General features: G+C 38.5%; 1 protein-coding gene across 2 annotated transcripts in view; it reads left to right on the top strand.

Annotated features, from left to right (window-relative positions):
- The window catches only part of MCMDC2 (minichromosome maintenance domain containing 2), a 49,804-nt gene that overhangs the window by 5,871 nt on the left and 30,634 nt on the right, over positions 1-13,299 (top strand). The window contains exons 6-10 of one of the 2 annotated variants that reach the window (XM_055286186.2): positions 474-593; positions 717-821; positions 2,749-2,874; positions 5,661-5,898; positions 13,004-13,209. In XM_055286186.2, the coding sequence (XP_055142161.1) occupies positions 474-593; positions 717-821; positions 2,749-2,874; positions 5,661-5,898; positions 13,004-13,209 (795 nt within the window). Of the gene's footprint in view, positions 1-473; positions 597-716; positions 822-2,748; positions 2,875-5,660; positions 5,899-13,003; positions 13,210-13,299 lie in introns of both variants that reach the window. The other variant, XM_055286184.2, reaches the window with a different exon arrangement.

The following is a 13,299-nucleotide window of genomic DNA, read 5'->3' as shown; positions in this document are numbered from 1 at the left end:
TGTGAGTGAAACATTTAATGTCCTCTCTCAACCTTTTGGCTTAACTTCAGTTTAGTCCTTCTCCAGGACTTCAAAATTATCCCCACCACCTCTAATTGGGTTGATTGATCCTCCTCTCTTCTCTCTGAACACTCTGCAAATGAATACCACAGGTGGAAATTATCTGTTTCTCACTGCCACATATAGAAATTGTGTGCTTAAGCATCCATATTGCCAGTGCCTTAGCACAGTGCCTTGCAAAAAACAGCTGTTAACTGTTAATTGAACTACCCTGAACCCAAGTGCAAAACTGAATTAATTCCGTTTTGAATTAGACTAATTTTAAAGGACTGAAATAGCTACAATCTGTTAGTGTCAGTAATAAAAGAAAAAAGAAAATATAAAATTAAAAAATAAAAAATAACAACAACAAAAGAAACAAAATAGATAACTAAATCTGAAAGCAAATGTATCTTACCACTGTTTTCTTTCAGGATTTCAGTATATAAGAGTGCATGTGCCTGGTGCTACAGAATCTGCAACGATAAGAAATGACTTTTTGTGTAATCTGTGTTCATCTTCACTTCAAGAAGACAGAAAATTTAGAGTACTTGGTGGTAATATGCATTTATATTTTGTAATTATAATTTTTAAAATAGTGTCTGATATTTCAATATGGAAATTAAATTGAATATATATATTCTAATATCTAATTCTTTTTTGCTTTTTGCTTTAAGATAAACAAATAGTTGAAATAATTGCTACAAAGGCACTTCATGCTTTTCAAGGATATTCTAACAACCAGCCATTTAGGTTTCAATCACTTACAATTTTCCTAAGAGGTAAGTGAACTCTGTTTGAACTCAAAAAAAAATTGCTATAAATATGTAATTGGCTGGGCACAGTGGCTGGCTCATGCCTGTAATCCCAACACTTTGGGAGGCTGAGGTGGGAGGATCACTTGAGGCCAGGAGTTTGAGACTAGCTTAAGCAGTATAGTGAGACCCCATCTCTACAAAAAATTAAAAAATAAAAAATTAGCTAGATGTGGTGGCATGTGTCTGTAGTCCTAGCTACCTGGGAAGCTAAGGTGGGAGAGTGGGAGGATCGCCTAAGCCCAGGAGTTGGAGGCTGCAGTGAGCCATGATGGTGCCACTGCACTCCAGTCTGGGCAACAGAGAGACATCCTGTCTCAAAATAATAATAATAATAATAATAAATAAAAAGCTGGCCAGGCACGATGGCTCACGCCTGTAATCCCAACACTTTGAGAGGCCTAGGAGGGTAAATCACCTAAGGTCAGGAGTTCAAGACCAGCCTGGCCAACATGATGAAACCCCAACTATACTAAAAATACAAAAATTAGCCAGGTGTGGTGACAGATGCCTGTTATCCCAGCTACTCAGGGGGCTGAGGCAGGAGAATCACTTGAACCCGGGAGGCAGAGGCTGCAGTGAGCCAATATCGTGCCACTGCACACCAGCCTGGGCGACAGAGCGGGACTCCGTCTCAAAAAAGAAAAAAAGCAATTGACTTGTTTATGCTTATAAATTATAAATGGAACTTCTATAGCTTAAGAATCACAAGTCTTCTAATTCTTGAGTGTTTTAAAACAGTCATATTTAGTTGATATTATGAATTATTCAGTCAGTCATACAACACTCACTTAAAATGATATTAGGACCTAATGTGTCCCAAGCACTGAGCTAAGTCCCAGGGTCACAGTTATTTTAAGACAATGGGGTCTCCTATTATTCTGTGTGTGTCTTACATAAATATTGGAGTTACTATTCAGCTCTCTGGGGCTAGAGAGAAAAGAGAAAAAAAGGAAGACCATTCTGATCTTCACAGAGATAAGTTAACCCTTGCTCCTTCCTGTAAACCTTTCTTTCATAGCTTTACAACCAACCAACTTCTAACTGTGGAATGGAGGATCAAAATTTTTAGTGCGTTTTTTTAAATAAATTTTGAACTCATGCAAAGTGTTGCCCAAGCTCTAGATATGAGAGAGAAACCTAGTATAATGCAAGAGGGTAGACTTTGAGGGTAGGCAAACCTAAATGTGAATTTCAGTTCTGCTTCTTACTAGTTATTTAGCCTTGTGCAAGCCATGTAACCTCTCAGTTTCTTCATATATAAAGTACAGATAAGAATATCTTACATGCTGGGCATGGTGGTTTACACCTGTAATCCCAACACTTTAGGAGGCTGAGGCAAGAGGATTGCTTGAACACTAGAATTTGAGGTTACAGTGAACTGACTGTGCCACTGCACTACAGCCTGGGCAACAGAGCGAGACTTTGTCTCAAAAACAAACAAAAAACCACATATTGTATAGGTTAAATAATGTTTTTACAAGTACTTACATGTATTGTAGACAGGAAAATTATTTTCCTCTCAAATAAAATTATCACTTATAAGGTCATTTTTATTAACATTCCTTTTCATTGAATGGAAAAATGTTTCATCTTATATGGAATAATTTTATTTTCTTTTGACCATATTATAGAAGAGTGTCTAGTTGCTATATCACATGCTTCTTGAAGTTAATTCATCATTGCACATAAGAATAAAAATTTATCAGCAATAAAATTGCATCAGTTTTTATTATTAGTGTCACTCTATATGGATATTATGCTAAACAAAAGTAAATACTACTCCTAACTCAACTACTGAATTGTTTTACTAGTTCTAGATCTTTGAACCATATGTTCATGTACAAAGTTCATTTAGTGAATATGCATTTTCTTCTGTCTTTAATAATTTTAGATGAATCAGTGAATAAAATGAATATAGGAAATGAATATAAAATTATTGGAATTCCAACCTGTGTAAAATCCTCACAAACTGCTGTCTGTATAGAAGCAAATAGCATAACTTTTTGTAATTCAAAAGGTAAGGAAAATTTTAGTATTATATATTAACAAATATTTAAATTTAAATCTATTCGTTCAGCAGATAAGTATTGTTTGCCTATGTGCTAGGCATTCCTCTAAGCACTAAGAATACAGTTGTAAACAGGACAGTCAAGGTTTCTGCTCTTAAATCATATGGCAGACAGTCAATATACATATAAAGTAAGCAAAAGACAATTTCAGATAATAAGTACATGAAGGAAATAAAACAGGATAATGTTGTGGAAACTTCCTAGCATGTAGGACTTCTTTCTTTGGGCTAAGCCTTATTTTAATTTTTTAAATAATTAATAATGAGAAAAATGTTTCAAGGTTAGAGATTAGTCAAAGGATTTTTCTATACCACTAGCCAAGGCAATTCTGGGTTAACTGTTGTGGTCTGAGAAGGAGAGCTCAATAAAGGAGAGCACCTTGGCTGGGTGCTGTGGCTCACGCCTGTAATCCCAGCACTGTGGGAGGCTGAGGCAGGCAGATCACGAGGTCAGGAGTTCAAGACCAACCTGGCCAAGATGGTGAAACCCCGTCTCTACTAAAAATACAAAAGTAGCTGGGCACGGTGGCAGGTGCCTGTAATCCCAGCTACTTGGGAGGCTGACGCAGGAGAATCAGTTGAAACTGGGAGGCAGAGGTTGCAGTGAGGCAATATTGCACCACTGTATTCCAGCCTGGGTGATAGAGTGAGACTCTGTCCCAAAAAAAAAAAAAAAGCATCCTTTTCCTCAACTGAATTCTGAACAAAATCAAGAGATAAGATAAAGGCAGATGAGGACCAAAATATCACATTTATTACTGATAATTTCCTTTAACAACTCCAACATGCGTTAGCATTATGTAAACAAAAGTGAACAGCAGACCTGTTCTTTTAACTTGGCTCACAAGTATCTAAATATAGAAAAGGCTGATTCAATCTTGAATAGAGTTGGATTTTTTTGTAATCCGTATGTTCCCTGAATGGGCTATATATATTCAAAGTGATCCCCAAATGCAGAAGAACCTGAGAAACCAAAGGAGGCAGACAAGTCCAGCTTGTCATTATAGGGTTGTTTTACTGGTGAACTTAAGGACAGAAGCATGATCTTGGGCAGCCGCAAGACAGGTAGATCTCCATGCTATTACCCCCAGACCCAGGAATTAGATAGGGAAGGAGTACACATGCTTCAGAGGGATTGGATAGGAATTGATCTAAGGACAGGATTTACAGTAAGTATTAATTTATCAAGGTTGATTGATCTAAGGGCAGGATTTGTGGTAAGTATGTGCTCTTGCATGAGGAACAATAGATAACTGGAAATCTCCGAGCTTTCGCAGATTAGCAGAAGTCAACATAGCAGATTAGCTTCCAAGATGAAGTTTCTTTTCTTTTTTTTTCTTTTTTTGTTTTTTTGAGACACAGTCTTGGTCTGTCACCTAGGCTGGGGTGCAGTGACACAATCTCGGCTCACTGCAACCTCCACCTCCCAGGTTCAAGGGATTCTCCTGCCTCAGCCTCCCAAGTGGCTGGGATTACAGGTGCTCACCACCACGCCCAGCTAATTTTTGTATTTTTAATAGAGATGGGGTTTCACCATGTTGACCAGGCTGGTCTCAAACTCCTGACCTCATGATCAGCCCACCTCGGCCTTCCAAAGTGCTGGAATTACAGGCATGAGCCACCACGCCCGTCCCAAGATGAAGTTTCTTTAGCCTCCATACTGTGGATAATCATCAGTAGTAATAGAGACCCAAGTTGAATTCAAATGCAAGTAGATTCGAAATACTTTTACTTACTTGAAGAGAAAAACTTCTTAAAAGAACAAAAATGTTAAAGAAAGAAAGCAGTGATGAATTATAGAGGGTTTAGTGATCTTTTAGATATTTTCTGCTAAGTGTTTAAAAATTTATTGATTTGGTAGCAGAACATGACTTTTCTGTAGGTGGAGAGTGTGCTTTCTTATGCTGAACTCCAGAATGAGATGTATTTAACTACCCAAATGTGGCAAGAGCTGGACTAAAGTAGGCCTCTCTCAGTCCATGGGCATGGATGAGTTAGAGGAAATCACTGCTTTTTGATGGCAGCCCAGAAAGAAGGAGAATGGGACTAGGTTATACATGCACAGCTGTTCCACCCAAATTACCAATTGGATAAATCGCGCATTCCTTTCAGGAGGTGGAGAGTGAGAGGATTGAGAAGATCTAGAATTTTATAGTATACTACAGTACAGCACTTTCAAAGTAGTGGAATATAAATCTTTCTATTTAACAGCAACATTCAAATATTTCCCATTCTGCTTATTATTCCTCTTTGAAGGTGATACATAGAAATATAGGAGCAAACACAGCAATGCAGGTGCTCCATGATCTGGTTTGCTCACATAGATCTTAAAAGGAGAAGAATGAGGGATTTGCCTACAACCCACAGCCAATCTATGTGGATACAAAGAGTGACTTCTTCCTTCTACTACGTTCCCTGAGGTAGAAATGGTAAACTAGCATGACCTCGAATCATAATTTAATATCATTCTAAGAATTTAAAGGCCAAGCACGGTGGCTCAGGCCTGTAATCATAGCACTTTGGGAGGCCAAGGCAGGGGAATCAATTGAGGCCAGGAGTTCAAGACCAGCCTGGGAAACATAACAAGATCCAGTCTCTAAAAAAAAAAAAGAAAAAAGAATATGGTGTTATTAGAACTATAATTTGATAACATTTTAGATAAAGGGAGTCAAATATCTATAATGTTGTCTTGTTTTAAAACCCTTTCTAATATATATGTGAATATTTACTTTCAGTTCCTTCAGGAATTAGTGACAACTTCAGGTGTCTCCTCTCCTTAACTTCCAGCTCATGCTGGAAGTTTACAGCAATACTTGCCAATATCTTTGCATCACAAATTACCCCTCCTGGGACTTACAATTTGCTCAAGCTCTGTTTGTTGATGAGTCTAGTACAGACAACTGACCGTAACAAAGAACTGGAAGATTGCCTGGATATTTTAATTATAACAAGTGATACTCTACTCATAGACAGGTATATATGTGACATGAATTTTTGCAAATATTAATTGGTCACAGATTTGCATACATCCTTTCCATGAGCGTTATTACAAGAAGAATATTTAGAATTTTTCTGAGCCAGTATAAGTACTTAAATCAATCTTTATCAATAAAATTCAAAACCTTTGAAAGATAAATTGATAAGTGATAGGTAGAATTACTCCAATTTTCAACCTATTTCCCCACTCAGACCTTTGTAAATAAATGCAGCCTTCCCAGCCTTCCTTTCCCCCTATTCCCTAGCTCTGTATGCTCTTTCTGTACTTTGTTTTGAATAATCTTCCCCTTAAGGAACAAACTAACCATTTTCTTATTTTTCTTCAATATTCCATCAATAATATTGACTCACTGCATCCAAATAAGACTGTCAGAAGTGCCATAATTACTGTTTGCGGGGAACATCATCCTAACTTTGGAGTAAGCCTCTACTTAGCATTTTGTGGCTCCCCAGTAGCAAGTACCCTTTCCTTAAAACTTGCTTAAATATTCACAAAGTTAGAAATAAGCTCCTTATTTAGTATCTTGTATGCAATTCCAAAGCAAAAAATAAATTTACAAAATGAATTTAAAATAGAAAAAAATAAAATTCAAATTAACAGTAATTTAATTGAACAGATTATGTTTTGCTTAAATTAAATTGCCACTGGTGATGTAAATATGGTACCAAATACCAGATTGTACCACTTTATTCTTCTACTGACAGAATTTTTTTCCTCACAGCCTCACCAACTCTGGGTATTATCAAACTTATATTTTTGTTATTATTATTTTTTGAGACAGGGTCTCACTCTGTCACCCAGGCTGGAATGCGTTAGTATGATCATGGCTCACAACAGCCTCAACCACCTGGGCTGAAGTGATCCTCCAGCCTCAGCCTCCTGAGTAGCTGTGACTACAGGCGCACACCACTACACTGGGCTAATTTTTAAATTTTTTATATAAACAAAGTCTCCCTATGTTGCTAAGGCTGAACTCCTGGGCTCAAGCGATCCTCTCACGTCATCATCAAACTTCAAAATTTTGCAATCTGGGCCGGGCGTGGTGGCTCAGGCCTGTAATCCCAGCACCTTGGGAGGCTAAGGCGGGTGAATCATGAGGTCAGGAGATCGAGACCATCCTGGCTAACACCGTGAAACCCCGTCTCTACTAAAAATACAAAAAATTAGCCAGGTGTGGTGGCACGGGCCTGTAGTCCCAGCTACTCAGGAGGCTGAGGCAGGAGAATTGCTAGAACCCGGGAGGCGGAGGTTGCAATGAGCTGAGATCGCACCACTGCACTCCAGCCTGGGCAACAGAGCGAGACTCTGTCTCAAAAAAAAAAAAAATTGCAATCTGATAGGTGGACAATTGTATTTTAATTTGCATTTATTTAATTGGAAATAATTTTGGCATCATATAAAACTTATTAAACATGTATTATTTTTCTATGAACCTCCCATTCTTGATCATTGTTGTTTTTATTATGTTGTTTATCTATTTATTATTGATTTGTGATGCATGTAAATTAAGGCCTTTCTCTCTTTTTCTGTTTGCTATTACCCTTTTGACTTTTTAAATGATATTTGGGGCTGTGTGAGAGATTGGTTTGTTTTTTTCTTTTTAGGTAAAATTTACATACAGTGAAATAATCAGATCTTATTATCATCACTAAAAACATTGAGTTTTGACAAATAATGTACACTCCTTTAATCACCACCACAATGAGATATAGAACATTTCTATCACCCCAGAAATTTCCCTCCTTCCGTCTTCCAATCAGTTCCTATCTTCACTGGTGATTTCTGTCACCATAGATTAATTTTCCTGTTCTTGAACTTCAGATAATGAAATCATACAGTGCATCCTTTTTTGGGTCTAGTCTCTGTTACCCAACAAAATATTTTTGAATTGATCCAATTGTGTACATCAGTAGTTCATTGTTTCTGTTGATGCGTAGCATTTCATTATACGAATATACCAAAATTCATTTATCTATTCTTGTAGTGGAAGACATTTGGTTTTGCATGTTTTGACTATTATGAATAAAGCTGCTGTAAACATTCTTGCACAAGTCTTTTCGTGGACATGTATTTTCATTATTTTGGGTAAATACCTAGGAGTAGAATTGCTGGGTCATAAGGTATATGTATAACTTGTTTTTGTTTTTTTTTTTTGGTTTTTTTTTTTGTTTTTTGAGACGGAGTTTCACTCTTGTTGCCCAGGCTGGAGTGCAATGGCACCATCTTGGCTCACTGCAACCTCCGCCTCCTGGGTTCAAGCAATTCCCCTGTTTCAGCCTCCCGAGTAGCTGGGATTGCAGGCGCATGCCACCACACCTGGCTAATTTTTGTATTTTTAGTAGAGACAGGGTTTTATCATATTGGCCCGGCTGATCTCGAACCCCTGACCTCAGGTAATCCACCCACCTCGGCCTCCCATAGTGCTGGGATTACAGGCATGAGCCACTGTGCCTGGCCTATAACTTTCTAAGAAACTGCCAGTTGGCCGGGTGCAGTGGCTCATGCCTGTAATCTCAGCACTTTGGGAGGCTGAGGCAGGCAGATCACCTTAGGTCAGGAATTTGAGACCAACCTAGCCATTGTGGGGAAACCTCATCTCTACTAAAAATACAAAAATTATTTGGGCTTGGTGGCATGCGCCTGTAGATCCAGCTACACTTGGGAAGCTGAGGCACGAGAACTGCTTGAACCCAGGGGGTGGAGGTTGCAGTGAGTCGAGATAGTGCCACTGCACTCCAGCCTGGGCAACAGAGCAAGACTCAGTATCAAAAAAGAAAAAGAAAGAAAGAAAGAAAGAAAGAAAGAAAGAAAGAAAGAAAGAAAGAAAGAAAGAAAGAAAGAAAGAAAGAAGGAAGGAAGGAAGGAAGGAAGGAAGGAAGGAAGGAAGGAAGGAAGGAAGGAAGGAAGGAAGGAAGGAAGAAAGGAGGGAGGGAGGGAAGGAAGGTAGGAAGGAAGGAAGGAAGGAAGGAAGAAAGGAAAGAAAGAAAGAAAGAAAGAAAGAAAGAAAGAAAGAAAAGAAAAGAAAAGAAAAGAAAGAAACTGCCAGTTTTCCAAAGTGATTGTGCCATTTTACATTCCTACCAACAATGTAAAGAGTTCCTCTTGTTTCAATCCTCATCAACATTTGGTGTTGTGAGCCCTTTTCATTTTAGCCATACTAGTTAGGAATGAAATGATATGTCATTGTTCTAATTTGCATTTCCGAGATGACTATTGATTTGAACTCTTTTTCATGTGCTTATTGGCCACTCATATATCTCTTTTTATGAAGTGTCTGTTTTTAAAAAGTGTTTGTTCGTTGGTTTAGTTGTTCTGGATGCATGTCCTTTGCAAAATATATGTACTATAAAATTTTTCTCCAGATATAAAGCTTTTTAAAAATTGTCTGAAGGTATCTTTGATGAGCAGACTTTTTAGTTTTGATGAAATTCAATTTATTATTTACTTTTATGCTTAGTGTTTTCTGACTTCTGTTTAAGAAATCCTTGTCTGGCTGGGCGCGGTGGCTCACGTTTATAATCCCAGCACTTTGGGAGACTGAGGTGGGTGGATCACCTGAAGTCAGGAGTTCGAGGCCGGCTGGCCAACATGGTGAAACTCTGTCTCCACTAAAAATCCAAAAAAAAAAAAATTAGCCAGGCATAGTGGTGCGTGCCTGTAATCTCATCTACCGGGGAGGCTGAGGCAGGGGAATCATTTGAACCCGGGAGGCGGAGGTTGCAGTGAGCAGAGATTGTGCCACTTGCACTCCGGCCTGGGTGACAGAGCAAGACCCTGTCTCAAAAAAAAAAAGAAGAAATCTTTGTCTATCCCAAGGTCATGAAGAGTTTTTAAATGTTTTCTTCTAGAAGCATTATAGTTTTAGTTTACTATTTATTTATTTATGTAGAGATAAGTCTTGCTAGGCTGGTCTCAAACTTCCAGGCTCAAGCAATCCTCCTGCCTTAATCTCCCAGAGATTGGTAGGAGGTATGAGTTAAAGTTAATGTTTTTCCTATGCATTTATCCAATTTTTCCACACTAATTGTTGAAAAGATTTTCCTTTCCCCATTAAATTGTTTTGATACCATTGTTCAAATTCAATTGAACTAGGCAGAATCTGGGTATAAAATTGAACTGGATGTAAATCTGTTTGAACTCTTTTCTACTACTTTGATCTATTGTTCTATACTTATACCAATACTACACTCCCTTGATTATTGTAGCTTTATATTCAGTCTCGAAATCAGGTAATGCAACTTTATCCTTCACTTTAAATATTAAAAAAATTTTAGATCTTTTGCATTTTTAAATAAATTTTAGAATCAGTTTATTTTTATTTTTTGAGACAGGGACATGGTCTGTTGCCCAAATTGGAGTGCAGTGGCACAATCATGACTCACTGCAGCCTCAAACTCTTGGGTTCAAGTGATCCACACACCTCAGCCTGCTGAGTAGCTGGGAACAGAGGCGTGAACCACCACGTCTGGTTAATTTTTTAGTTTTTTGTAGAGATGAGGTCTTGCCATATTGCCTAGACTGGTCTTGCACTCTCAGGCTCAAGTGATCTTCCTGCCTCGGCCTCTCAAAGTGCTGGGATTGCAGATGTGGGTAACTGAGCCCAGCCAAATCAGTATGTTAATACCAACCAAAAAGAAGCCTTTGAGTATTTTGATTGGAACTGTATTTAACTTGTAAATCAGTTTTGGGGAGAATTAACATCTTAATAATACTGAGTCTTCCAATCCATGAATGTGGTGTATCTCTCCATTTATTTAGGTCTTCTTTAATTTCTCTCAGCAATGTTTTTGTAAAGGTCATGCAAATATTTTGTTAAATTGGTTCTAAAAATATTTGATATTTTTGATGCTACTAAAATGGTAGTGTTTTCTTAATTTCATTTTCAATTGTTTGCTATGAATATATAGAAATACAATTGATTTTTATATTTTGACTTTGTATTCTGTGACCTTCTGTGTATCAGTAGTTTTAGAAGTTCCTTAGCCAGTTCCAATGTGTAACCAAATTTGAGGCTCATTGTTCCATATCACTAAGCGCTCAGCCTAGCTGCCTATTAGAATCACCTGGGAGAATTTTTAAAAATATTTATCACTGTGTCTCACCCGCAGAGTTTCTAACTTAAGTGGTTTGGGGTGGCACTTGGCATTGGAATTTGTTAAATCTCCCCAGGTAAGATTAGTGCAGGCTGTGGTTGAGAACCAGTCCTTATAGGCTTACAAAGATTTCTTTCTAAGTATCGCTCTGTCTCTCTCATTTTATATATCTTCAAACATCCAAATTCCTTAGAATGGTACATGCGCTAGACATATTTTATACCATCTACCTATCCACATCTCACCCTCTTTTGCACTGCATGTCTATGCCTACTTTTGTATCACCCCCTTTTGTGTCACATGTCTATGTCTATTCATCATAGTTGATTGCACTAGGAAGCTATAATTTCTGTGGCAAGGATTTAAAAGATAAGCTAAGGTAATCATATTCCTTTTTCAGAATTTAAATTTGGGATATGAAGAGACTGAGACAATTAGCAAAGAGGTTAGAAACCAAAATGACATATCAAGAATTGCCATGAGACAGGCAGGTGCCTCATGCCTGTAGTTCCAGCTACTTGGGAGACTGAGGAGGCAGGAGTGCATGAGTCCAGGAGTTTGAGGCTGTGTGTACTATGACTGCATCATTGCATTCCAGCTTGTACGACAGAGTGAGACTCTGTCTCTTAAGAGAAAAAAAAAAATTTGACTGGACACAGTGGCTCAAGCCTGTAATCCCAGTGCTTTTTGGGAGGCCAAGGCAGGAGGATCATTTGAGCTCAGGAGTTCAAGGCCAGCCTGGACAACATAGTGAAACCCGTCTCTACAAAAAAAAAAAAAAATTGAGCCAGGCACGGTAGCTTGTGCCTGTGGTCCCAGCTACTTGGGAGGCTGAGGAAGGAGAATCGTTTGAGCCTGGGAGGTGGAGGTTGGAAGCTGAGATTGCTCCATTGCACTCCAGCCTAGTGACAGGCAGAGGTTGTGGTAAGCTGAGATCAAGCCACTGCACTAGAGCCTTGGCACCTGAGAGAGACTCAAAACAAAACAAAACAAAACAAAAAAAACCACAATTGCCATGACAGAAACAGCAGAGTGATAGTTTTGATGGGACACTAGCAAGCCTAATGCAAAAATTCTGAATAGGCAAAAGAAAGCAAACCATAAAAAGAGGAAGGCCTAATTCAAATGTCATCTCTCTGTAACTTTCTCTGACTCCCTTCCAGGAAGAAGTAATACTCCCATGGATGTTCTTTTGTTGTTGTTTTTGAGACAGTCTCGCTCCGTCACCCAGGCCGGAGTGCAGTGAAGTGATCTCGGCTCACTGGAATGTCCGCCTCCCGGGTTGAAGCAGTTCTGCCTCAGCCTCCCAGTAGCTGGGATTACAGGCGTGTAATTACAGGCCCACCTAATTTTTGTGTTTTTAGTAGAGATGGGATTTTGCCATGTTGGCCAGGCTGGTCTCAAACTCTTGACCTCAAGTGATCTGCCTGCCTCGGCCTCCCAAAGTGTTGAGATTACAGTTGTAAACCATTACGCCTGGCCACCATGGATGTTCTAAAGGTTTATTTTTTTTTACACGGAGTCTTGCTCTGTCACCAGGATGAAGACATTTTTTAGTACCTATCACACTGTGTTTTACTTTTTTATGTCTCTCTTTTTAGACTGTGAGCTTTCCAAGTTAAGGTCCAAGTCTCGTATATATTTTTTTGTTTTGTTTTTTTGAGACAGAATCTCACTCTGTCGCCCAGGCTGGAGTGCACAATCTTGGCTCATTGCAACCTCTGCCTTCCAGGTTCAAATGATTCTTGTGTCTCAGTCTCCTGAGTAGCTGGGACTATAGGCATGCACTAGCACGTCTGGCTAATTTTTGTATTTTCAGTAGAGATGGGATTTTACCATGTTAGTCATATTTATTTTTATCCCTAGCACAATAGCTGATGTATCACAGGTGCTCAGTAAACACAGAATAAAATTAAATTTAATTTAATGCATTGTGACTTTTGAAAATTAAATAATAGTAATGAAAAGTTTATTTTTTTTTCCCTAGGCTTCTGAATTTTAGCATAAACCTTGTCCCCCGTGGTATACGTCATCTAGTCTCTACTGAAATTTTTCCCACTCTATCCAGGAATAAGTATGGAACTGGAGCAGTTAGCATTCAGGCTGGCAGTGCTTTGCTAGCTAAAGGTGGTATCTGCTTTATAGGAGACTTGGCTTCACACAAAAAAGATAAACTTGAACAGCTTCAATCAGGTAAACAATATTTTTTAAATTAATTTTCACCTGTTTAACCTATACTCTCATCCATGTTGAGATACTTAACAGTTAAGATAGTATTGCAGA

Source organism: Symphalangus syndactylus, chromosome 7, assembly GCF_028878055.3.
Source record: "Symphalangus syndactylus isolate Jambi chromosome 7, NHGRI_mSymSyn1-v2.1_pri, whole genome shotgun sequence".
NCBI lineage: Eukaryota > Metazoa > Chordata > Mammalia > Primates > Hylobatidae > Symphalangus > Symphalangus syndactylus.
This window is presented reverse-complemented; position numbering and strand designations above follow the sequence as displayed.